A 26969-nucleotide genomic window follows, 5' to 3' on the forward strand; every position below is an offset into this window, starting at 1 on the left:
CACCTAAGCCATCAGACCTCATATATTGTTTTTGTTTTGCTTTTTTTTCCCCCAGCACATGTATAAAGAGCACTTATTGAAAATGTTCTTAATGCACTTGTATATAATGTGATTATTTCTGTGTTGAAACTGGGGTTTTAGTGCAATTTGTAAAGCTTTGTGTTGTATATTTATTAATACATGAGAATTGAATGTAGAACTCCTTCAGGATTTATTCAGAATAGAGATATTGACATTGATTGTACCTAAACCTATGAATTCACTAGGCTACAACATTTTATTAACTAAAATTATGATGAATTAGAGAAAAGCTGTGCCTTTGAAAGGATATATAACCTTTTAAACTGTAACTTGTAATAAAATCTTTGTAATGACGGAAATATTTTGATTTTAATACGTTTCATGTTGTATTATTTGTATCCTATTGGAAATTATTGATATGTGGTAATAAATTGTCAATCTATTTATTATGTGTACGATTAAGATAAGGTTACAATCGGCATTCGGGGTGTGCAAACAGTTAAATAGTAGAAAAACAAGGTGTAGTAAAAGCAAAAATCTTAAGGGGCGGAATTACAACAGTAAGGAAATAAGAATAACTAAAAAATAGGATACAAATGAGAACAGATTATATGAAGTTGAATATCAAGGTGTAAATTTACAGTCCTCGTGCAGGTTGTCAATAAGTGATGCCAGCAGGCTACAGGGAATAAAGTGCAGCTGATACATAGATTATTGCACGTAGCTTTGCAAAGGGGTTATTGCACATGTTACTTCACAGTCTTGTTGTACAGTCTGACAGCAGTGGAGATGAAGGCCTTGCGGTTGCGCTCCTTGCACTGAGGTTGTCTCAGTCCGTCACTGAAAGAGCTGCTCAGCTCAGCTCAACAGGAGATGATTATTACTGTTACTACATAATTAAAGAAGGTCTATTTATTTTCCAGGCCCTCGAGACAAAACATCTGGCCCCAAAGCGGAATTTTGACATAACGACCTTATACTCAAACACAAAGAAAAGTTGAATTGAAAACATGTGAAGACCCCCAATGTACAGTCCAGTAGAAATCGCTCCGTTTTGGTCACGGTGGGGCAGATATTCATTATTTGACAACGTGACAGATCGGCTGCGACCAAGCAAACACTCGCTTACAGCTGCTGGAAGATTTTCAACTTCTATTGCTCATAAATGGTAGAGCATCTGCTGCATCATGTATCCCCTGCATCTGGAAAATGATTCACAGATCTGGCAACCCCGGCGCTCACTGCTACAACCGTAGACTGTAAACGAGCGGAGTCGGTCTGGAGCATATGGTTAGCAAACGCCTCACTGAACTTTTCTGCTGAATGTCAAGATGTGCCTTCAAACAGATAAGAATCGCCTTGATGAGCCTAGTTTACCTCAGTACTGCTAAGAGGATTCATCAAAGTTGTAGTCCACAAAATGCTTGATTATTTTTAGCATCTAGGCTCTTGGCTAACAGAAGCTAATTAGTCATTGACAGCAAAGCTTATATTGTTTTGCTTTTAGATATATATGATCAGTTGTTCGGATTGAACTGTTCAAATAGGTTATACATGCATTATTAGTTTGGCTCCTGAAGCATATGGGTTCGTGCTGCCATTTGACTTGGCTAATATTAGCTCTATAGAAGTAACTTAGCAGGGGGGGCAGTAAAGCAGTCATCCTGCAGGAGTCACATCTCCTCTGCAAGGTTACACTGCTCCGTGTCAACGAGCCTCAGACTGTCCATCTCCTCTGTGTTTCAGGACTGCGTGTAGTGCAAGAGGCACAGGACCTTGCAGTGTGCGCGAGGAGCACCTGCACAGCCTTTCACAATGACCTGACTGAGGACCACCTCTTTGCATCACTGGCTCCCTCCAGGGTCACCTTTCAGCAGGCAACATGAATGACAAACTGGTCTTCTTGGGCCTGTTGTACTTTGTCCAGGGCATCCCCTACGGCCTCCAGTCGTCACTGCTTCCTGTTTTCCTGAGAGGAGCTGGCCATTCTCTCACCCGTATTAGCTTGACCAAAATCCTCTATTTTCCCTGGGTTCTCAAGATCCTGTGGGCTCCTTTTATAGACCGGGTTGGCACCAAGCGCCGCTGGATTGTTGGGACCGTGTCTGGTCTCGCCCTCACCTGTGCCTCCAGTGCCGCTCTAGCCCCTGAAGCACACATATGGGGTGTTGCAGCAACGCTCCTGGCTATGAACACCTTTGCTTCTGTCCAGGATATAGCCGTAGATGGGGCGGCTGTGGGGCTGCTTAAAGGTCGTTCAGAGCTCGGTCTCGGCAACACAGCCCAAGTGGTTGGCTATAAGGCTGGCTCAGTGTTTGCTGGAGGTGGTTTGCTGGCCGTCATCGATGTGGCCGGATGGGGTTGGATGTTTGTGCTGCTCATGTTTGTGTATGCAGGTGTGGCTCTGTTTGTGTGGGGAGCCCCTGTGTTGGATGAGGAGACTTTGAAGGTGCAGCCAGCAGATGGCAAGCGAGCAGCAGAGGCTACAAGGCCATGGAGAGTGTGGAGAAAGCTGCTTGCAGTACCTGGCACCCCGTGGACCATCCTGTATGTGCTAACATACAAACTTGGTGAGTAAAAGTCAACAAAAGGTGAACCACTTTGTATTATTAAGTACTAACAAATCTGTGTGTGTAAACACTTTTTGTAACCTGGATATCTTCTTACTTTTTGGTGTAGTTCATTTTCAATAACATTTTTCCAGCACAGTGATTGGATGATTTGGAAGCACTCGGTGTTGAGGCAAGTGCCATCCACTAGATGTCTCTGTTGGTGTTTGTATTCGGGCTGACTCCAATGGCTCTGCAGTTCCACTTAAGAAAGTCATCACTGTGAGGCACAATGGCCTACAGTTTTGGCAGGTGTAGTTTTCACTGGGAATGAAAAGTACAAGTCTCAAAAGAAAGTCTGGTGCAAGTATAATACCTATTGTGAGGCCAAGTATAAATCTTTGCCGGAGTCTGTTTTGAATTCGTGTTTTTGTATGTGCATGAGGTGACTCTTAAGAAAAGTAGTAGTTTTGGATAACTCGCGTTTGCGTTTATGTGTGGGAGAGAGTTTGGTGTTTGGTAGCAGAAGGGGATTATGTAAGGATTAGAGTCTCTTTGTGTCTGTGGCGTTCACAAACTGCAGGAGAAGACAGTGCATCGCATTGATGTTTATGTGGGTGGTGGGAATATAATTGTCTCCTCAAATTTGCATAGCTTTCACTTGAGCTTGTATATGAATGTATGGCCTTTGTTTTAAGAATGTGTGTGTTTGAATGTTAAGTGAGGGTGGCCTGGTAATCGGATGAGTCCCAGCAGTCGACAGTACACTAGACAAATATGAGCCTGGCTGGACCCCCTAATCTGTCTAGAGACTAGGAGCACCCCCCGACTAGCACTCTCCCCATCACACGAGCTCACACGCACTCATCCGTCTGATAACGATAATTACTGCTGTGTTTTCTCTAACGATTTGTTAATAGCTCTGTGTCTTGTTAAAATTTGTGGATGTTTTAACCTAAATATTTCCCCTCTTTTGGGATGAAAATGTTTGTGTAGTTATTAGTAAAAAATACTTGAATGCGCCAGCGTAATTGACAATGTGAGACAGTATTGTTTTTGTTCAAGCGTTTTGTTTGTGCGCGCGGCCACTGATCGGGCTGTCTGCTCCCCTTTTCCCAATACAGACCCTCTCCCGCATCTAGCACTAATGAACTGCAGTTTGCGCCGGGTCCAACCCAGCAGCCAATCAGTGAGAGCCTCGTGTCTGAACTCCGACCTCTGTGCCATCTGAGGGCAGGGGCATCATGGGACCACTGTCTGGCCTCCGGGGACGGACAGGGCAAGGGGGAGGAAGACTGTGCTCTGCTAATAATAGACGGTGGAATGTTTAAAGCTCAAAAATGCGATGCGAATTATTCATGGGACATTATATTCTAAAGAGCTTATTGTTTAATAATGATGTGGAGGACTGGATAGATTTTTTTTTTATAACTGTCTATTGCCGTAACAACAATATTGCGATATTTTACTGAACCATTTGTAAGCAATTTGTTTTTTTCCATCAAATTGTGTCAAAACAAGACTTTGATAAATATTAATCAGGATCAAAACGAGCCAAAAGTGGAGCATCATTAGGAAAATCATGACTAAAACTGAACTTATGCACATCTTTGTTTTGATATTATGATAACGATTTAACAATGTATTGATAATTGTGTAGCTCTGCGTAGGTCTCTGTAATTACGGGACCTATGCACACAAAACAAAAAGTGAGATCACTTTACTATAATATTAATAAGTGGAGACATTGTACAATTGCACTGGCATAGTCGTTAACAACAACAAAGGTGCAACATTTGTGAATTTTCTGTTTAAAAATAGAGCCTCCATGCCTTTTAAATTAATCTGAGAACTTTTAAAGATGAGTTGTCACCAAAGAGGATTTTTCTTCTATATCCGCCTATTCCTGGTTTATTCCAAGTGCTTTCCTTTGCCCTCTTGGCTCACCTCATTTCTCTCATAAATTATTGTAAAATTATTGATGATTGTTGCAGACGGTAGTCGAATTAACACATTTACGGCATATCACCTACTCAGATTTGAGAAACGATCAACACCACACCACCCTATTACCACTTAAATGGCGGTTGTCCTCTTTTAAGCTATTGCACAAGGCCGCAAGCGAATGAATATTTTTGAATTAATCGACTTTTCGCTCTACAGGGATAGAGGGATGCAGACATATTTGGATAAGAAAAGGAAGGAAGGGTAAAAATAGGCCCCTAAATGCTTCTTTCTGTGCTACGCAAAAACAGAAGCGGGTCACATTGTTAATTAGTGATCATTTTGTAATTGATACTCTAGATATTTATTTTTAATTGAGCTGAATTTATGGCTCTCTCTTCACTTTGAACTCTGCCCCGTTGCACGCTTCCAAGACGGCCATTTTTCATCATTAGCTCCACATTGTCTGACAGGAGAGATGAGTGATGGTGCGCTTCGCTCGTGCCTTTCTCTGGGAATTGACCAGCTGGACACTTTGAAGAATAGATAAACACAAAAGATCCTGGTCACCTTTCATTTTTCTTTCCCATGAAGTTTGTAACATTGCAACAGGGGACAAAAGAGCCTGATTGTGTAGGACTGTGTATGGTTCGATTGAGTGCTGCACGTTGCAAAGTAGAAAGCACGTACTGGACTTACAGGGGTGGGTAAGTAATCAGAATCGGGGGCTAGCAAATTATTTACGAGGCTTAAGATTCTAAGGCTTGTCATAGCAATCGCAGGGTCATGTATTTGTTTACAAATTATGCAAAGACATTTTGCATGGTTTTGTAAAGAATTGTGATTTGAATAATGGCTAAAATTATTCTCATTATTTTATTTCATACAATTAAGCAGCTTTATGTATTTTCATTATAATTTTATTTATTACCCCTTTATAAGTTATTTACCTGTGTAACATCTGTAAAAGTGCCACACTGACAAATGCAGGGTAGATTTAAAGTATAGTTACATTAAAACAGGAAATTGTAGGCGAAGAGCAAAAAATGAATTGACCCTTGAAGTACAGGCAACCTGGACATGTAAATATTCATCATACATGCACATCAATAATGTTTATTATGCTTATTCTGGATGAAAAAGTAAAAAAGAGAAAGAAATAGATATTTTATAAGCCATTTCGTTAAAACATACCTCTTCATTTTATTTTATGTTATTTTATTTCATTTTATTTTATCTCTTACTCTTATTTGTCTATTGTGTTGTTTTGTTACATTGTCTGTCCTTAAAAAAAAAGAAAAAATTACTAATCACAAAAAAAAAACATACCTCTTTAGTGGCTGGCCGATTCAGGCTCCAAAGGACAATGGAGTTTTGAAAAAAATATGTTGAATCCTGAGTAGGAAAAGAGGCAGTATTTTCCAGAGGGAAAAGGCAGGACTGCAGGGAACAAGACTGAATGAGCAAATAAATTAATGAACAACCGCCACATGGTGCTCCCACAAAGACAATGTGTACAATGGCTTTCCAAATCAGCTCATTAAATTCACCATGTTAAGCATAAACGTGCAGTCATTGGCCATTATGATGTAAAATTGCTTTTTCTTTGGACTACAATGTACAAACTTTTAATACCATTGTGAAACTATAATAAGGATTGACCAATTTTAAGAATTACTTTTTTTTTTAAATATTGCCTTCGGTCAGATCCAACTTCTATTCTCATATCCATTTTATATCATATCCGTTCTCTATTAAACTGTATTTTTTGTGTTGTGTCTGGAAAAATCCTTCTAGTTCTAGTCCTGATTGTCCACACTATAGTCTTAGCGCGCCATCATTTAAGTTTTTTACAACAGATGCCATTCTTGGTGACATTCTTTCCATTTATCAGGGCTTGGGACAGGTTAATGTGACTAGATTACTGCCTATAGTTCTTTGTGATCTCAAATTGTAAGGTCTTTACCGATCTGGACAATGCATACTTGACACAGTATCCTCAAGTTCAAGTTTAGATTTTTGAGACCCATTTTCTATTGTCAAAGTCCCAGGAGAGCACAGAAAACCCTTGACATTGTATTGATTTTTCGCAGCACCTTCTCTCTGCTGTGTGATTGTCTCAGAAGTGTCAAACGTATAGGGTACGCTGGCAACGTGTGAAGATCGGGCTCTATTTACGGGTTTGTCCTGAGGGGAGCCGATGAGCCGATAGTTTTACGTGCTTTTGTGCCTGCTGTGTGATTCCTGTGCTGTGGGTGTGTGCAGCATGTAGTATGTATGAAGCAGGCTCTGTTTCCCGCACAGACCATGGCAGACTGGGATAAGGTTGTCCTGATTGTCCTGCCTGAGCTCTTTGCCCTTTGAACCCAGTGTCCTCCTCGACTTCTCGCCTCTGTCCCACCCCTATGTCCCCTCACACGCTCCCCGCTGATCCCACTCGATACCATCCAGCCTGTCTCCGTAACACCATCACTCTAAGTCAGTCAGAGGGGATAAGGGTATTAATCTGTGTACTGTGCAGCGAATAGAACTGGAGAACATACATATTCATTCATTTCCTGTTGCCTATCTACTGTACAGGTGGTGACACTGAAGGCTCGCTTGGCTCCGCCTTTGGACTTGCATTAAAACAACACATAATCATTTATAATCTCACGGCCTCTATGCTTTACAAAGACATGTAGTCTAGGACCTGCCGCTATTTCCACGGGTTCTGATGGGTGATATTGACAGACGGATTAAACAATCAGAGGAACTCATGATGCGTCCAACATGGCAGCTTGTCGGAGTGCGAAAATATGAAAGATAAGAAATAAAAAATGCACTGACGATCGAGAAACGTCGCCATTTTCTGGCAAATGAACAAGCAAACCACTAAGCGCTTTTATTTACAGATGAGAGAAGTTACAGAGTTCATTCTGAGCGATGTGCAATTTGAGAGAGTCTTCCTCATTTGAGTGACATCTGGTGCGCTACAAATTGGATCGATAAAAAAATCTGTCCATTTTGAGATGCTCAGAGTCCCCTGTCCCAGGAAGTAGTTTCACAGTTTTATGCATTTCAACATAGTGTCCATTCACTTTTTGCACTCCAACCAGGGCTGCACAATATATCGCCAAATTATAATTTTGCAATATTAGCTGAGGAGAAGAAGGTGCGATATAGAACTAAATCACAAGGTCATCTGAGAACAAAAGCTTGCTGAATGATAGGTTGAAATTCAACCGACCACTGAGATCAGACCCAGACGTAACATGTAGGGAAATGATAATTGACCGGAGTTTACGGATCGCTTAGGCCAGGCTAGTCTTTACCCTTTTGTTTTGACACAATTTTTCAAAAAACAAAACATTTCTTACCCATTTAAATGAAATTTAATGGAAAGAACTGTTGTGAAATGGTTTAGTAAAATATAAAATTATATCGTAATAACAGTATTCAAGACAATTTTCAATTAACACCATTACTTCTCATATCTTGCAGCCCTAATAGATTTCGTTCATGTTCTGTTAGCAGAGAGAAAAATAAAAATAAAATGTTTTCCTTGATCATTATGTGACAGTGATTGGATCCACAAACCTGCACATTAATCTTAAGGCTGAAAGTCCTTTCTACAGACCAACATCACACATGTTTTTGAATATTGTCACCACCTTTGGAAACCTTTATGAGGAAATAATCAGACCATAGTTCATATGTGCTGGAAGAGGTGACTTTGAACTTCGTCACAGTTTTTGTTTCATGTGAATTGGCCCAGGAATTAAAGAGAAACGAGCAATAAACTATGACTAGAAATCTGCATTTTGACGGTTACCATAGTTACCAACATGAAAGTTGCCCTTCACCTAAATTTTAAACTATAGGCTCTTTAGAATGTTGTGAACGCCTAATGCAGTGGTTCTTAACTGGTCAGACATGGGATGACAAGCCACGTCCCACATAAGAATCTTTATTCTAACTCATAAAACACTTCAACTTCACTGTTATATCTAATGTAAAATACTTCCTATATATCTTATTTATTATTGTTGATTTCAAGGTACACTGCGCAACATTTTAGACTGAATTGTTGCCAATACAAAACATGCTCCTAATAAGCAGCTAGATGCAGAAAATGGTATTTTAGTAATGGGTAATAGGGGTAGGCCATATCGTATCACATATCTTTCACGTATCGGCATCATTTTTTAATATTGTTGTAATTTTTTATATCGTTGTGGACATGATATTATTTATGTTACGCTCAGTTCCATCAGAGCAGCATAAATACTTACTGTAGAAGGCAAGGCAAGGCAACTTTATTTATACCGCGCATTTCGTACACAAGGCAACTCAGTGCGCGGGGACAGGTGCTTAAAAAGTAAAATGAAATGAAGGATGTAAACTGCTCACTGAATTAATCTTCCTAGTAGGTGTAAGGCTGGGATTTTGAAGTAATTTGTCCATTGTCAATTATATCATCAAATATATCATTATCGTGATATATCTTTTTTACATCGTGATACAGATTTTAGGCCATATCGCCCTGCCCTAATGGGTAATCAAAGAATGGCTTTGGATGAGGACCTAATGTGTTTAAATCTCATATCCGGCTGCCTTCAGTCATCATCTGGAAAACGAGCTGGAAACGTACCGGCTCCTAATAAAGTGACTGTCAGGTCTGAGCAGAGGTGAGCTGGTCACAGCAAACACACATATTTCTTAGTTCACTTTTCAGCTTTGTTTCAACGATAAAAACATCTGTAATGGAATACATGCTTGTATTTTATTCGACTTAAAGTGAAAGTCTAAGTGTTATAAATGAGCAAAATCGACCACCTGGTTTTGCATTTTGATGTAAAGTAAGTACAAATACACCTACATTTTTTTTTGTAAAGTTCCTCCTTCCTAGATTTCTGCAGCTAATCGCAGTCTAGTGTCCTACCGCGTTGACCAATGAGACAAGCTTTTCCTGTGAACCAGCCTGTCAGATCCAATCAGGAGGGGAGGGGGAGGAGCTTGATCCTTTACTTTACTTTACTTAATTCTGTTCCTGCTCTCCTCATTTTGCAAACTACGAAGGGCTTTCTGGTCCAAGAGGGGAGGAATTTACTTTCACATTTCACCCTATGTCTCCTCACTTCGCAAAACTTACAGACTATCACTTTAAAGGGTGACATTTTTTGCAGTTTGGCTTAAAGCATTGAATAAGTCTCTAAAGCGGAAATTATGATCAGACTCGGGTTTTGTTTTCCTTCTTTTTTCAGTTGATAAACATTGAACAAAATATTCCCTGGGAACGGGAACGCACAGTTGAGAACCAATGACCTAATGGATAAGGCACCAGCACATACTGTATGTTCCCCACTTTGCCAGTCTCAATGTCCTCGATGAGAGCACCTGCTGACTCTGACAATTTGCTGCTTCTTCTCACGATTCACTGCCTTTTTTACAGCGCTGTCCCCCCAGTCAAATAAAACATTCAGACAAAACATAAAAAAAAAAAAAAAAGCAAACCCAATATATTAACTTCTTATGACTTTTTGCGTTTTATGAGTAATGTTTGGCTCAGCTTTGATTGGCTGATCTAACCGGTGTTTTCATTGTGAAACGCAATGGGAGAGACATTAATAACCTAATACCGGGTTTTTGCTTTATCTTTCCGTGCATTGTTTTTCATTTACCCCAAAGACTTCTACCTTCTCTCCTCCCGTACACTCTAGTTACCCCTGTGTGCCTGTGATGCCAGATTTCTCCCTCATCACCAACGTCACCGTAATCTCTCTTTTATGTCATTTCCCTCATTTTCACCCCCCCACTTGCCTCATCCTTCTTCCTCTCCTCTCTTGCTTATTTAATCTTCGCGGACGTCTAATGAAATCCCCACTGAAATGGACAATTGTTGCTTTGAGAATATTTATAGACAGGAATAATAATCAGCCCGCTCGTGTTTGTCTACACGGCCTCCTCCCCACACCCCTCTCTTTAAAGAAATAATTAGCTGAAGACAGGACTGTGAGCGCTCTGAGCGAAACAACAGGCAGACAGGCGCTGGAGCAGGGAATCATGGGTAAACAACAGCAGCAGCATGAGCTCCCGAGTCGACAATGTTGACTTTATTATGACTAATGTGATTATTGCAGTCATACAGAACGCCACACTCGGTGACACACAGTTGTATGTTAATGCTATAGGAGGACAGTCGCGTCGTGTCAGGTCAAGACAACTGACATAGAGCTCTTTATGTACAGCCAAAATGCAAAAAGCTTTATTCATTTATTTTAAATTTGTAAAAGAAGCGTGGCGTGTTTTATGTTTTTTTCTTTCGGTTTTCTCAAATAATGTGTCCCTGACAACAGTATGCTGCGCTGTGAAAAATGTAACCTTTTTATTTACAATTGTTCTTGCACAAAGAGATCACTTGCTGGCTTGTGTTCCTGCAATAGATTTGTCTCTGTTGGTTTTCAAATATAATGTGAAAGAATTTTAAAAAGTATGAAGCTAAAATGTGTTATCAAACCTACTCTATTGCATTTACTTGGTGATGTAGGAAGACTTTAGGCCTGATCTAACGCCTCGTGAAGTTGTTATCCGGTAGCCAGAGGGTATCGCTTAGAGAAAAAAGGGGTTGTCTGAGGCGCGGTGTGCTATAAAAACTACAACGAGCACTTGCAGCTTCCTCTTCACTCCACTCTTCTTTACATTAAAGGAACAGGCCACCGTTTTTACATACTGAGATATGTTCATACCTGAGCTTAGACAAGTTGATGTGTACCTGTCTGGTCTTTGTGCGTGGAAGAGCTTGGTCGCTTCTAATTTCACTCGTTTGGAGCTATAGGAATATGCTGGGAGAGGCCAAATGCTAACAACATCTTTGGTCTTTTTGCGTGACTGAGGGCACGCACAAAGACCAGACAGGTACGCATCAACTTGTCTAAGGTCAGGCAAGAACATATTTCAGTATATGTAAAAATGGTGGCCTGTTCCTTCAACATCACACATAATTAGCCTCGCAGGACAAACTACAAACTATTTCTCCCACTGTGAGTTAAACACTGTCCATCTCCCAGATAAATTGATGGTCTCACTCTAGCACCAGTATTAAAGAGAGCAGGGCAAACCCCACACTGCATAAGCATGATCAAAACACAAGCATATACGCCCCTACCCACTGACAGTAGTGGATTCCTGTCTGGTACAGTCTGTAAGAGGTAAAGCTTGGAGAGGGACCAAAACATCGGCAAGGTTTGTCCAGCCCACTTACTGCGCCAGGCATGAAGCTCAAGATCTCCCAAATGCGTTTAGAGGCCCTTCATCCAAGATTTTTCATCAGTAGGCTCTTTATTTTTCATGCAATTGCGATTTATTTGGGGAAGCCTTGCGTCCTCTAAGCATAGCATACTGGTTAAAGCAGTTCATTTGCTGACCACTGTGTCAGCCTGATTGTGAGTTTGACTCCTGGTTCTGACAGTTTGCTGAATATCCCTTCACATTCTGCACTCTTTCATGCAATTCTGCCCTTTCTAAGCCGCTTAAAAATGCTTCTAATTAATGCTCAACTGCACACAAAAAAGCTGCAACACATTACACACACACACACACACAGTTGTCGCTGCACAGATGACTGAACCACATCTGCTTACCTGAATTTCTCACCTCATTGGACAGTCAGTGAGTACACAAAGTAAGCGAGATAATAGTCTCGTTTCATTGTCGTAAAGCAACGTCAGTGCAGCATGAACAACACGAGTCTGGGCACACTCTCTACACAGAGAATACCAGTGTTTCCTGCCGCCTTGTCACAACAGCGCCCGCTCAGTGACATCTCGGTCGCGCTGCCACTCTCCCGATCATTCGGAGCTCCTTGCCTTCCTCTCTCCCCTTTCTTCACTTTTTTTTTTCTTCCAATCTGTTTCATGTGTCGTCTTTTTTCTCCTCTCTCTCTATTTTTGTTTGTCTCGTGGTTGACGGAGTGAGTGGATGGCTGGTTGTGCTGCTGCGCCGGCTTTGACAGCAGTCTGGGAGCCGAGCTGTCAGTCACCGCGGCGCCTTGGTCCCACTGTCTTTGTGAAGTCGCTCTCCATTAATATAATAATGGCGTGTCGTCTGAATATTTTACTGTAATGTTTCGGAAAGAACATTACCCCCGCACTCGACACCACACAGGGTAAAATCTCCGGGAAAAACTTTTCATTGTGACTGAGAGGCCTTTTGTGAGGAGCGGTTTCATCTTCTGCAGGTTTTTTTGTGTTTCGTTGCGTTTTCCCTTTTACTGCTTTAGGAAAAGTGCCGGGTCTTGGTTTGATAAAGTCACGGAGGGTATGCTTTTTCTTGTCGAACATCTATTATTGACACTTTCCAGGAATAGACGCAGGTGCTGTGAGAGTGTTTTGCGTTTGATTGTGCTGTTGTCGTCATCTCGAGAAAGCCCGTATATGCAGCTTAACAGTCAGGTACAACTTCCTCATCACACCTTCCTACAAAAGGCACATTGTTTCTTATGCACATACTGTAAAATAGTACTTGCTCTGAGATACGCCAAGTACTCTGGGAGCATAACAAAAGAGGTGTTGAAACAGAAGCAGTTATCACGTTATGCACAGCAAATAGCATTTCATATGTTTCAAGAGACAGAACAAAATCTTTTGGATAGTGAAGGCAAAAGAGTAGAACTACAAATGAAGAAGTAGCAAATTAACAAGCTGTAGGAATACACCGCCTAACCCCCCCAAAATGTTGCCACAGAAAAAAGGTCACGCTTTCTTAATATTTCGTTAAACCGCCTTTAGCTTTGTTTACAGCACGCATTCGTTGTGCCATTGTTTCAATATCTTGTGTTGATGATGGGAGAGTGTAACCACTGTGCACAGCCTTCTCCAGCACATCCCAACGATTCTCAATGGGGTTCAGATAAGAGCTGGGCGATATGGACCAAAAGTCATATCCCATATTCAACCTCATATATTTAGGTTGAATTTCGATATACGATATATATCCTGATATTTTTTCCGCAAAGTGAGAGCTGTGAGATGAAATGTTAAGTCAAAGGCAAATACGAGTAGTTTTATGAAAACTCACTATAAAATGTAAACACAAACACTGTATAGCAAAGCTCCATGAGGTGCACATTTAAATAAAAAATATTCTGAGGGCAACATTTATATATAATAGAGATAACAAAATAAAGTGCTCAGTTTAAGATAAACTTTTTAAAACATCAGCTTGAGATGACCTGTTTCTTTTTGTTAACTTAATAGCTTATCTGAATTTGAAATCACCCCCCATATACGCGATATGGTCTAATTCAGGGGTCACCAACCTTATTTCAGCTGAGGGCTACTTTAAGAGCATTAAGTTGTTCGAGGGCTACCAGTTAAAAACAAATCCTAAAGACTTAAACGTACACTTTTCACTTATAGGATATTGACCCCATATCACAAGAACCGAAATAACTGTAATTTTAAGAATTAGATTCAAGAACATGAAGTGTTTTACACTTTAGAAAAAGTCCCATGGGCTACTGGACATGCCCCAAAGGGCCCCTGGGTGTCCGCGGGCACCACGTTGGTGATCCCTGGTCTAATTCCATATCTCATTTAAAAATATATCGATAAATCTTAAATATCGATATATCGGCCAGCCCTACTTCAGATCTGGAACCACTCTTTCACAATGTTAGCCGTTGAATCTTGGCATTGTCATCTTGGAATATGCCTGGGCCATCAGGGAAGAAGACGTCCATCGATGGAGAAACTCGGTCATTCAGGATGTTCAGATCTTCAGCTGAGCTCATTCTTTCGGAACATAGTGTTGATGAACCTAGACCTGATCAACTGCAGCAACCCCAGATCAGAACAGTTAGATAAATCCAGGTGGAGACTTTTTATTTGGTCAGGCCATACTTTTTTCTGCAAATAAATAAACTCTTCTAATAATAGTATTTCTCTTCTTGTTTGTATTTCACAGGTGAGCAGGGCGCAGTGACCATGTTCCCCCTTTTCCTGTTGGACCATCACATGACGGCACGGGAGCTGAGCTTTTGGAACGGAATCATCGCCATGGGCTTCTCCATCTGCGGCTCGTCCCTGGGAGGTCTGTTGCTCGCTCAGTTCAGGTAACTTCCAAATTACCAGCTTCTTTCACTTGTACTACAAGAAATACAACTCACATTCCCAAAGTCAAAGTGACTGCAAAGTCTCATATAACTGTTATTAGACTGTACTTTTACTGTCTGTTATTTCTGGGGCTGTGTGATTCTAGAAATACAGTATATTTATTATTATTATTTTTTTGTTGAATAGATTTGATATTTATTGATGTTATGACATTTATTTATAGTTTTCTTGAGAAATCTGCCAATAATGTTAGCACTGATATCGCTCTGGTATTGCTCTGGCTTGATTCATTCGGGAAGAGAATACACTTTTGCTGCTAATTGGATCAAAAACTCTGCAGATCCATTAAATATTTAGTTTTAAGCTGTGTTATGTATGTAGCAGCATACCTCATGGTTTTTCCGGTGTCTCCGCGTTGTTAATTGTTGTTTTAAATGTTGTTTTAAATGTTGTCAAATGATGTCAAAACCAAACCGCTTTTGGTTCGGTTTTGATTTGTTTGTGAACTCGAATACCGTGAGAATTCAGCATGCAGGCGTGGTACATTATTTGCAGCTCTACACCAAAACTCTTAAGTTAGACAGGCACAAATGACACTTTAGGAAAATGGCAGATATCTGTGCTGAAATCAAGACTTTTAAGTACCAGCGTTGTAAAGAATTGTAAGGGTCTGACTGTGCCACTTCCATCCGATCAGGGCTATCATCACCTCCTACTCTCTCCTGTTTCCTGTGTCCTGTCTGTTTGTATAGAGCTTCTTTAAAATGTATCCACTCAATATTGTCACTTTGAGGCGCGCCCACTACTTCTCTTACGCTATACATTATACATAGATTTCCCTTTTCCCATCTTTTATATACAAGGCAATATGTTAAATCTGTGTCAGTGTATAGTATCTTATGTAAACAGACTCGCTCTAAGTGCTTAGGGACTTTCAGTGTCGTGCTGAGACCAGCCACAGATCCAAACTTCAGGGAACAGGTTATGAATTATATGTATGATTATATGTAGGATCTTATTATTTGTAGAAAATTAAAAGCAACTGCGACACAACGATCTTTCACCAAAGAAAAAAAAGAGTGGTGCGCACTGAATGGGTGCTGCTGCCGGATGCTCTCTCATCGAATGCAATTTCTCCATCTGTGAGATCAATAAAGTACCGTCTTATCTTATCTCTTAAAGTTGCAAGCACACTACAATATATTCAGTATCCCTGGTGAAATGCATGTGATTCGTGTATTACTATAGCAATTCATATTTCAGTCTTCTGTTCTTTCCTCCTGGCCTCTCAGACCAAGTAGCACAGAATAACATATCTGACCTTGATAATGGTGGAAAGCACAGAAGTTAAAAGTACAAATTTTTACATACAGAAATGACACACTTTACAGTACCATGTTCTGTCCAACGTTCTCCAAGCTTTAAAAAATAGATCCATTTCCTCCCCCTTTCTCCCTCTCGTTTTGCATATGCTCCCCTGTCCCCTTCAGCGTATTGGCATTGTACAGTTAGTGCCAAACAGTTGCATAAGATTTTGTGTGTCTGCTTTAACTAGTGTCACGTTATAGCGCGGAGCCGCCTATGGCCAGTGTGATGTAATGTTTTGCTAAAAATAACAACAATAGCATCATGAAGGATAGTGGTTTGGGGCTGGCGTTATACATGGCATACTGTGTGTGTCCAGCCTCCGATGTGTAGCATTTATCTTCAAAGATGAAAGAGCCGAGCTACAGTAATTTCATCTGTTAAACCTACAACACGAGATCTAAATGTGGTATATACACTCTTCAAAAACTGATCCAATGCTCTGTCATATTGTTGTCTTTTTGTTTAGAGGCTGATATATTTAGGCCAGAATGACAGAGGTCGACCGATCTGTTTTTTCTTAGGCCGATGCAGATTTTTAGGGATTTTTATTGGCCAATGCCAATATGCTCGGCCGATTTTTTCAAATGTCTTGTCTGTAATCCTGTAAAAACATAAATAGCCTACTTGGCCACTCCAGGAATGGCAGATTTTACTTTATTACTTTTGGTGATTTGATTTGATTTGATTTTTTTTTTGCACATATAACATTAAAAATACAAATTTGCAGGTACATTAAAGAAGATAAAAATGCTGTGCAGGAGAGAGTGAGAAGACCATGAGGTCTTATAAAACCACCTCCCCAAAATCATATTAAACAGGCATAAAATGACATGAACAAGCAAGACAATGGTTACAATGACACATTTTTTTAATGTGTCTATTGAACAGTACAAACTTATTTACAGATCATTATTTTCGGCTCTCTTTTGAAAGAATTTATAGTAGGTATAGTCTTTAGAGCGGGGGCTTAATGATTCCAAAGGGAAGGCCCTCTGTATTTGAGTGTAGTTTGATTGGCCTTAGTTCTACAAAAGGAAGATACAAGTCTTTGTATTCAATAATAGCTTCTGACCCAGCTTTGATTAGTTACCGTTAGCATTAGCACCCTGCCTTTAGCATTAGCAATACAATACAATCGTAGAGGTTAAATTGTTTTGCGATTGAATTCTCCAGGTTCTGTGCTTCAAAATGACATGCAGCATGTCCATATTGACATGAAGTCTCTTTGACTTTCGATCCCAGAGATATCGGTGCTAGATCGGCTGATTTTAATGGCAATTAACCTCAGATTACACTGTGTCACAAAAGCCTCTGAAGCCTTAAAGGCCCTATACCTGATATTTAGTTTCCCGTAGACGAAGAGGAACACAATTTGTTTTAGTAACTGTGAACTAGCAGGTTGTTGTTTAGATTACCGCAAGACATAGAGTATTGCACCATGACAGTTTTTGTGCCATGACAGTTGTGAAATGTGCTTATAAACTCTTCCCTGAGAAGAAATGTGATGTTAAAAATGTGAGGATTGACTATAATTTGGACAACTAAAACTTAAAAATGTATGTTTCTTGTTTCTTTCATTGAGTGCAAACAAACAATTAAATCAAGTATAGGCCCTTTATGAGTTTATCTATTCTTCACAGGAGTGGTTAGAAATAGACCATTTTAATGTTTGCAATGATCGACTCTCAAAAGCTGCAATTATTTTGGTAATGTCTGGTGTAAACAATGTATTTCAGTCATGTTATTGTTCCTGGATGTGTTGATTTGACAATCGCAATTACAGTAGATATATTTTTCTGAACTCGTGCAGCCCTGGAGTAAATGTATAAAATGTATCAAGCCCCTGCAGTTGAAATGTTTCTTATCTTGTGTATCACGATGAACATTGGTCTTTGCTCTGTGTAATGCCAGGCTTTTTTGTCCCGTGTTATGTTTTTATGAGACTCTTTCTTGTAAAGTGACACTGGCAAACACCAAGCAAGTCTCCAAAGACGCGTTTTTCTTAAGGGAAAAGGGGCTTTAAAAAGATGTCATTGTCATCGTCTTGCTTTGTGTTTTCCCCCACTCTTTCTTCCCACATCTCGAATTAAAGAGTTGGTGAATGGTCGACTTGTAAAATGTTCACACAGAGACAGAAAAACACTCTTCTGATGAGTCTTTTAGTTCCCACGTTTGATATATATATCATTTCATAAGGTTTTTATATTCTTATTAAGAGAGGTTTTTTTTTTAACAAGGAGCAAGGCATATTTTATGACTTAAAACTACCGAACAAGTGCAGTGTTTTTGTCATCGGCTGTTTCCCAAAGCCTCAGTACTTTGCCTCGCCTTGGTCAAAAGTGGGTGTGGTCAGGCATCCACATCATCACAAAAAAACTTGGTGCTGGCTTGTGTGACTTTTAAAAGTGCTTTAATTCCCCTTTTTAAGAAAATATACATACTTTGACTTGTTTAATAGCTCTGCAGACAGTTTTCGTTTTACTTCAGTCTTTTTACATAAACGTTTTAGTCAAGATTTGGTCAAATAATTAATTTGAGGTTTTTGTCTTTTTAGTTGGTAATAGAAAAACTGAATCTATTATTTATTTATTTTAACTTGAAATCTATATCATTTCATTCAAACATTCACTGCTTCATGGAGCAGCAATTAAAGGACTTGTTTTGTGGGCATTGGATTTAATTTGTAATACGTTTTTAGTCCCCCTTTCGAAGTCTTAATTTGCATTTGTTTTGTCAGTATAAATATAATTACTTTCACCCTCTTCAGAATCCCCCCTCCTCACCAGACTCTCCCCTCTCCCGTGGATGAAGCATAACTTCCTTTTTTATGTTGTGATGTCACTTTACATCTGAAGTGTGTTTCATTAGCAGCTCTTTATGGATCAAGGCAGGTCACTTGCCTTTGTCTGGAGTTTGACACCAAGGCATTAAGACAAGGTGCGTAGGCTTAGGGAAACAGTGACTGTCTCATTTGGGTAGCAGCGCTTTTGTTCATGGATCAAAAGGTCAGTAGTTCAACAGGTGTAGACTGTCCTCGGGCAAGAGACTTCACTGCCTTGCCTGTGTGTGAATGCGATGTCTGAGTGAGTGGTAGTTGGACGGGCCAATGCCGCAGATTGGCAGCCTCGCTTTCATCAGTCTACCCCAGGGCATCTGAGGTTATAACAGTAGTTTACCACCACCAAGAATAGTGATTAGCACTTTAAGAAACTTGTCAACTTAAGCTTGTAAAGGACAATACAAATGTAAGTCATCATTATTATATCTTTTCTCCAAGGGATTGTTTTTAGTGACTCTGCAGCTACTTAATACTGTAAAGACAAAGACATCATGCTAACCAGCCCTACAGTCACTAAAAGGACAAATATGCACTAATATCAAGTTGTCTAAATCAGTCACATTTCAAAATGTATTTAAAGTTCAATTTAATCAATTAAATCTTTGAAAACAACACTGGATAATCTGGAGTTTAGCTGACCATGTTGTGAAAATATTCTCATGATAGAGGATACTTGGAGTAAGAAATAAACGACTCAAGGGGTATGCGAGGCAAAAAGGGTTGGGAACCATGAGTCTAAATGACAAAGCCAGCAGGTTTATACCCCATGGAGACTTTAAACCTTTAGCTCTAATGTGGAGTTTTCATAACAGTAGGTTTTTCATAAGTTATTGGTGCAAATTCTCTGACAGTACAGCGTAGAGTTGTGGTCGCATGCAAAATAAAGAGAGGAGCTTCCTAGTGGGCTGTGGTCCCACCTCTAAAAGCCCAGTTGGAAGGTTTATCCCGATCCCCATCCGCCTTTAGAAGCGCTTGAGTGGTCAGTGAGTGACCCCCTCTTTACAACTACCTCCAGAGGCAACCTGAGAACACAGCTATTCTTATCTGGGACCGGCCCGTGTGAGGTGGCAGCCAGGCAGGTTCTCTTTCTCACACACACACACACACACACACACACACACACACACGAAAAAACTGCACACCCCTCCGCATCTCCCCAGAGTGCGTGATATGAAAGGGTGTCATTGAGAAGGCGAGTGAGGAGAATGTCTTTAGCATGTGAATGATGCGGGATTGGTTTTCCGCTGCAGCAGTGAGGAAAAGGCCGAGCGCAGAGAAGCACAGAAAGGAGAAGGGAAAGAAAACGGCGCTATGTGCTGAAACTACAGAAGGACAGAAGTTGTTTAAAGACTAGAGCGTCAATAAAGTAAAGACGGGCCTGCGCACCAGTGGACATGACGTGAAACCAAAAAGTGCGCAGACCAATCAAAAATAATAAAACATGTCAGACTCCGGGGCTGCACAATTTAAAGCAGTACCGAGTAACTTGTTTACCTTAATAAATCCTTTTTGTAGTCCCTCTGGGGGTAATACAAGTGTTAATGGGATGATTGGGGGGTCTTTCATCTCCCCCGGAAAAGAAGAAGCTAACAGGCTAACAGGCAAAGCTAACTGAGGGCCAGCGCCACTTAAACAATATTTACAGCCAAGTTTGAGTGAAAAAAAATATCTCCATTGTGTAATTGGATGTACAATATCCCTCTCTCCCTTTGTCTTTTCTATCAGCGTAGTGTTTACTCTCATGGACAATTATTATTAGTAAAAAACCGCAACATGCTACGACGCCTGCAGTGGCACTTATGGCCTCTAGGGGCGCGAGTTACTTAGTATGGCTTAAACAAAAAAAAACTTGATTGTGATATTTTTGATGAGTAATTTATGTTTGAGAAGCAGTTCGTCAAGAAGCACATTTTAGGGAAGACTAAATATGAACAAGAATCACGTGTATTTTAGAACATGTAGAGGTTTAAACATAGTCAGACCCACAGAGACAGGATATTTGGTTGCAGAGCATGTTACGTGACCTTTATAATTGCTGCTTGTAAAATTGCAATTTGATTTGAACGCTATTCATCTGCATCTCTACCGGCACCTCATGCAGACTGTCAGGTACCTAAATGGTTCTAATAAAAATGCTATGCTTTGGGTCCAGCAAATAAAATGAAAGGGACATTGACCACATAAAAATACGGAGAATCTTGCATCGGGACGTTTGTAAATCCTGCAAAAGGGAGGTGTGGGCTGGCTCCAAAGGAACTTTTGTGCTTTTCAATTAGAAAATTATCATATTATGGCTTGTGTTGGGATTTTAGGCCACATCAGCTCCCACAAGGGTTAATTGACGACTGCTGTGCCCTTGAACATGCAGGACCTTCCCATTACACCTCCAATAAGACCACATTAATAATACAACTTTGAATTCACCTTTTGGATGAATGACATTTATTGAGAAGATAAAATCGCTCATGAATGAGTCAAGTCAAGAGTTTGGTTTGTGAATGTATACCTATGTAGTGCTGTAATAGTGAAACTGCCACTTTTAAGGCATAAGTCAAGCATTGTTCTTTGCGTGTAAGGACGGTCTTGCACTCTCCCCACACTTTAACAGATAAATAATTAGATAGAAAAAACACATATAAACAAACGCAGTCGTGCTTGAGTGGCAGGCGTCCACTGGGTGATTGGCACTGTTAATCCCTGTCAGTGTTGTGTTTGTGTGCGCGCTCTTAACAGTGATTAATTATCCCTCTCATGCTGAGGATCTCCTTAGGTTATTGATTACGTCATGAAGCAAGCCCACTGGGGGACCATTTTCTTGCACTAACGGGGCATCAATTAGCGTCTGGAGACTTGTTTACCGGCTCACGTGCACTTGCGTTTGTGTGTGCGCACCTTGTGACTGTGCCTTATGTTTAACGGTAGCAGCCTGGAGTTTGTCGCGGCGGATCCCACTGCTCATCGATATTGCACAAGAGAAGTTGATGAGCACCTCTTTGATTGGTGCTTTGTTTTCTTCGTCTCCGCAGCATCGGGGCTCTGATGCGACGCGTGTTTGTGCTGAGGACCGTCAGCATGGTCTTCCAGAGTTCTCTGCTCACTGTGCTGGAGCCATCGCCCCTCATGAAAGGTGAGGCCAGGCAAAAGTCTGCAGAATGTGTAGACTATACTATTCTACATGTTGTAAGTCTAATGATGTTCTGTCCAACTAGCCTTTCCCGTAATTTAAAGTTTACACTATGAATGTTACCACATTAGTTTTCCTCTGTTACTTTACAATGATATGCATGTGACAAAAATAGTTCTAAACTGGTATGTTTATGAGTTCAGATTAATTAATTAATTAACTTTTACATTATTGTGAGAACCAGTGTGTATTACTGCTTACATTACTACTTTCTTACATTGACTGCCTGCTACATGAAGTAAAAGTTGATGTTTCATAAGAATGTGGACTGTAGTAGGACATTGACAGACAGGAGCCGTGTCTCTCCTGAGAGCCATTCAGTGGTGTCTGAATGACACGTCTTATTCCATTGCACAGCAAGTCGCAAACATTTGGGATTCATATCCATGCTATTTATCTCTGCACGAGCTGTCTGTTCCCCAATCAAGCCTCTCCAACTGAAAGCTCAGGCCCTGCTCCTCGTCGCTTTACACTCAGTACAAAGATCCAGCCGTAAAAACCCAAAACATCCAGTTTCCGATTTTTCAATATTACATGATAACAGCCTCGCTGCTGCAGACTGATCAGTGGCTGCGTCTGCGCCGCTGCTCCGTCTTGTGTCGCTGACTGAAGACTCTTATTCGGCACAAACTCGGCGGCTGAGTGAATAATTCAGTGTTCGACAGGCTCTGTGGTTCTTGTGTTTCTGCCACTTCCCCTCAGAGGATACTCCATGTGTTTGGGGAACAACTTCAGCACTCACCGTTTCCCTCTGCTTTGTCTGGCGCTGCTTTGACGTACAGTACAGAAACCAGCGCTGCAGTGCGCAGAACATTGTCAAATTGATAGTTTTCTGCAGAAAGAGAAGTTGTTTCCCATTGTTTAACTCTGAGCTGCTCTACTTCTCATTTGTGTGAGGTTTTGATTTGGCTCGTCTGTTTTCTGTAGGTATGGCTGTCCTCAGCATGAGCGTTCAACACTTCCTGGGCGGTCTCATCACCACGCTCACCTTCACTACCATGATGCACTGCACTCAAAGGGCTGAGGAGAGCATCCAGGTAGGTCTCCTTTCCCTCGTTCTCTGGGATTGAACAGAAATTTACCCCTAACAAATTTGTCTGTTTTGGTGAAAACGAGATGTATGGTATCCATAAACACACATTTCCAGTCTCTGACATCAAAACAAAACACTGTGTGGGCAGTTAACAAGAATTGCTGATTATTGTAAAATAAATGATTTAAAAGGGTCTGAAATCTTTCTGAAACCAAGTACGGTCTTTATCTCTTTACTATACAAAGGTATATCTCAGTTACATAAATCTTCATGCCAGTGTCTACAGTTTCATAATCAAATTTGATCCATAAGTTCTTAGTGCCATATGTGCTTGACCAACACCAAAAATGTTGTTGTCTCAATATTAATCAATAGTACAAATAAAGACGACAAACTCCCACTCCCTACATTAACAATACACAACATCCCTCTGCACCTTCACATTATCATTTTATAGACTTCATGTAATAACTCTTAATGTTGCTCATTATGTCATAGGGATGTGACTTCCCTCCCTTTGCTGTAGTCATGCCATTTGATAATGTTAGGTCATGTCTTTTCAAAGGGAACATACAGTACCACACCTCTCGTCGCCTATTCCCCTGTCATCACCTCTACCTGTTACTGTCAGCACCGCGTTAGCGCCTGGAAAATCTCTGCAGACCGAGGCCCTATTCACTGCCTCTTCAGTGAGGCCCACCATTGTTCGTCATATCGCCTGCTCTTTAAACACTGACTTCTCCACTTCTTTGACATGACGCCTTTGTCCCGGTTATAACTGGGCTGCGGTTGCCCGGAGGTGATCACTCGCTGTTAACGCGCCCATTCCCTCTGTCAATCTCCGAAAGTGACAAATTATCATCTAAATTGCTGTCAGTTTAAAATGAAAGAAGAAGAAGGAGGAGGGGTGGGATCTCAGTTTGGGGCGCAGCAGTGGGGATCTTGTTGCTAATAAAATAAATGATCAAGAAATGCAGCAATCACAACATGCAATGATGAGAACCAGGATTAATTTGGGAAGCACTCACCTTTTTAGTGTGATGAATCGGCATGTGTGCATAGCATTAGCCCGTGCGTGTGTGCGCGTGTGTGTGTGTGTGTGTGTGTGTGTGTGTGTGTGTGTGTGCGTGTGTGTGCGTGTGCGCGTGTGCATGTGTGTGTGTGTGTGCGTGCGCATGTGTGTGTGTGGTGAAGGCGGTGTATCCAGTGGCAGAAAGCTGATAGCGTGAGTGCTTGTTAACGATCCCCAGGAGAAAGAAACCGAATCTGTTAAACAAGTTGCTGAGAATAAAGGCACTCCACTTAGCCGTGGTCGCTCACAGCGGCCTCTCCGTGGCCTCTCCCGCAGCCTGCAGACCACACCACGGACCACAGGCTCCGACCAGACCGCAGCAACTCTGACTCCTGAACTTTTCAGATGTGATGATGTTAGATCTGTATTTAGGCAAATGGATCCATAAGGGATATTGATAAGTCGCACAGTACTACACTAAAACACTTTCTAAAATATGAATGAAATAGGAACATGAGGACTAACGTAAATATTTGTATGTGTATTTATATAAAACCAAAGTACACATAAATATTATGCAGTACAGTTATACAATACAAGTGACTGATGAAGACGAGAAACTAAGCAGTTCAACATCAACAAAGGATTATTAGTTTGATGACTAGAATTTTATTCTATATTGTCTTAAAAAGGACAATTCTCCACAAATCACAAGCAGAAAAAATGCTCATAAAAAAATATTTTACACAATAGAAAATATTATATATTTAAAATAAATGTTTGCTGTGTCAAATTATACGATACATATACCAATATTATGTAAGAAAATATAACATTGGTATATGTATAATATATAATTTGCTATTTTATCAATTTATGAGCAAATACACATTTTGCTGCTTTTATGTTTTATTTTATAGGTAGATTATTAAGATATGAAGAACAGTGAACAGTATTTCATTTGTGTTTTGAGATGCTGATTATGATTGAAAATGCAGTGTATTGTGTATTGTAATTTTAGAGCTGGAGGCTTTGTTGTGATAGTTGTGGCCTCATAACCTCATAAATCAGTTTGTCCAGTGGCTCGCGCTGCTGTCAGCTCAGAGCGGTGTGTTTTCGAGTGTCGCTCTCGGGCGCAGCGCAGAGGCTGCTACATTAGGTAATCTCTGTCTCTGTTGAAAGCCCAAAGGCTGGACAGATACTGTTCTCCTCTTGGCTCCTCTCCAGCATCTCAGGCAATGATCTCACGCTTTCTCTTTCAGGTGTCTTATCCTCTTTATTCTGCTCCTCCATTGTGTCCTTCTGCACTTTCGGGCTTTCAACTAAAGTTTTCACACATTTCTGTTAACTGTCTGTCTTCAGTGCTCAGTATCGCTCACGTGACGCGCCGCAACAGATAGGAATCTATCCTCACTTTTTAACTTTTCCTGCTTCACAATCTCTCCGCCATCTCGCTCTGCTGTTTCCAACAATGTTTGTCTTTCTTTCTCAAACCTTTTCCTTCCTCCTGCTCTGATTTCACCTCACTCTAACGTCTTATTTGTCCCTTGTTTTTGAAATTGGGACTACACACAGCTGCAGTAAATATAGTAAAAAGTAAATGATGATTTGATTTAATGAAAAACATTTTTACATTTTATTACAGTATACTTAGCCATGGAATGTTTTCTACTCCATTAAACGCCTTACAGATTTTGAAGTCTTGACCTGGAGATTATGGGGTTTAAATCTCACTTTTCTCGATTCGTATGGTCATTGTGTCCTTGGGCAAGACGCCTAATCCAGTTTGCCAGCATAGACGCATTTGTGTGATTGGAGCAGAGGTCCTTGGGGTAGTGTGCCTTGGAGCAGCCGTGGCGACAAGTGTAATCCGTCACCTTTAGAGCGCGGACTCTGCAGAAGTAAGTTAGTTAGACTCTCTGAAAGACTAACTTACTGTAAACTCGGCACCCAGTTATAAATTATAAACATTAGAGCAGGGCAATATTGTAAAATAAAAAATATTTATTAACAGCCAATTTTCTTTTCTTTTATATTGATAATTAAATAACTTAATAAAATATCAATAACATATAAATACCATCTTTAATGTGGTTTATGTGAATAGACAAAGATACCCCAAAGAAAAAATGAATGAACTAAAAGAATTCCATTATATTCATCCAAACTCCACACGTGCTGTTATTGTCACAGAATTGTCTTTATTCCTTATACCTAAAACGCCCTATGCCAAACTTTGATGAATTGCACAGCTCTGATATGTCAGAGGTCATTTGTCCAGGACCAGATCTTCAGTCATTTTTTGCATATAGATTTAATTATATCATTGACCATAGCTGAAAGTGCCTTGTTCTTTTTTATGAGAGGAACTTTTCTCCTATCATTATTGTAAATTGAGTATTTTTGACCTTGTGCCAGCACTCAAATGATTCTGTCTTCTTTTCCCCTCTTTGTTTTTAGGCGACGCATTACAGTTTCCTGGCCACGCTGGAGGTGCTGGGGAAGCTGACGTTTAGCGCTCTGGCTGGAGGGGTGGTGGACTGGTTTGGTTTCCAAGTGGCCTTCCTCTTCTTCCTGACTCTGTCGGCCGGGACCGCCCTGCACGTGTGGACCGCCACCTTCACCGGAGCTCTCAGGGAACACCAGCTGAAAGAGCAGCCCAAATGAGGATGGGACAGGCTTTGTACTGAGCATCAGTCTCACTGTATTCAGACATGATCTGTGTGTCGCTTCACATAGGGCTGCAATGACTCATTTTGACTAGTCGCCATTTAACTGGTCAATAAACTCTTAACACAGGTTTTTATCACAAAGATTGCACCATTATTACATCAAAAAGGCACAATAATAATCAACATTTAATGAATTTATTAGAAAATGCTTTTAACTACTATTATGTTGTCAACTGGACTGGGTTGGCTGATT

The 26969-nt window shown here is 40.6% G+C and overlaps 1 protein-coding gene across 1 annotated transcript; it reads left to right on the forward strand.

Annotated features, from left to right (window-relative positions):
• The first annotated feature begins 1169 nt into the window (after positions 1–1169).
• On the forward strand, positions 1170–26969 carry mfsd3 (major facilitator superfamily domain containing 3). The gene is made up of 6 exons (XM_079557458.1): positions 1170–1311; positions 1768–2591; positions 14460–14607; positions 21842–21942; positions 22927–23036; positions 26505–26969. The coding sequence occupies exons 2-6, from the start codon at positions 1904–1906 to the stop codon at positions 26709–26711; spliced, it is 1254 nt and encodes a 417-aa protein (XP_079413584.1). The 5' UTR covers positions 1170–1311; positions 1768–1903; the 3' UTR covers positions 26712–26969.

The sequence above is a fragment of the Gobius niger genome, assembly GCF_951799975.1.
Source record: "Gobius niger genome assembly, chromosome: 1".
Taxonomy (NCBI): Eukaryota; Metazoa; Chordata; class Actinopteri; order Gobiiformes; family Gobiidae; genus Gobius; species Gobius niger.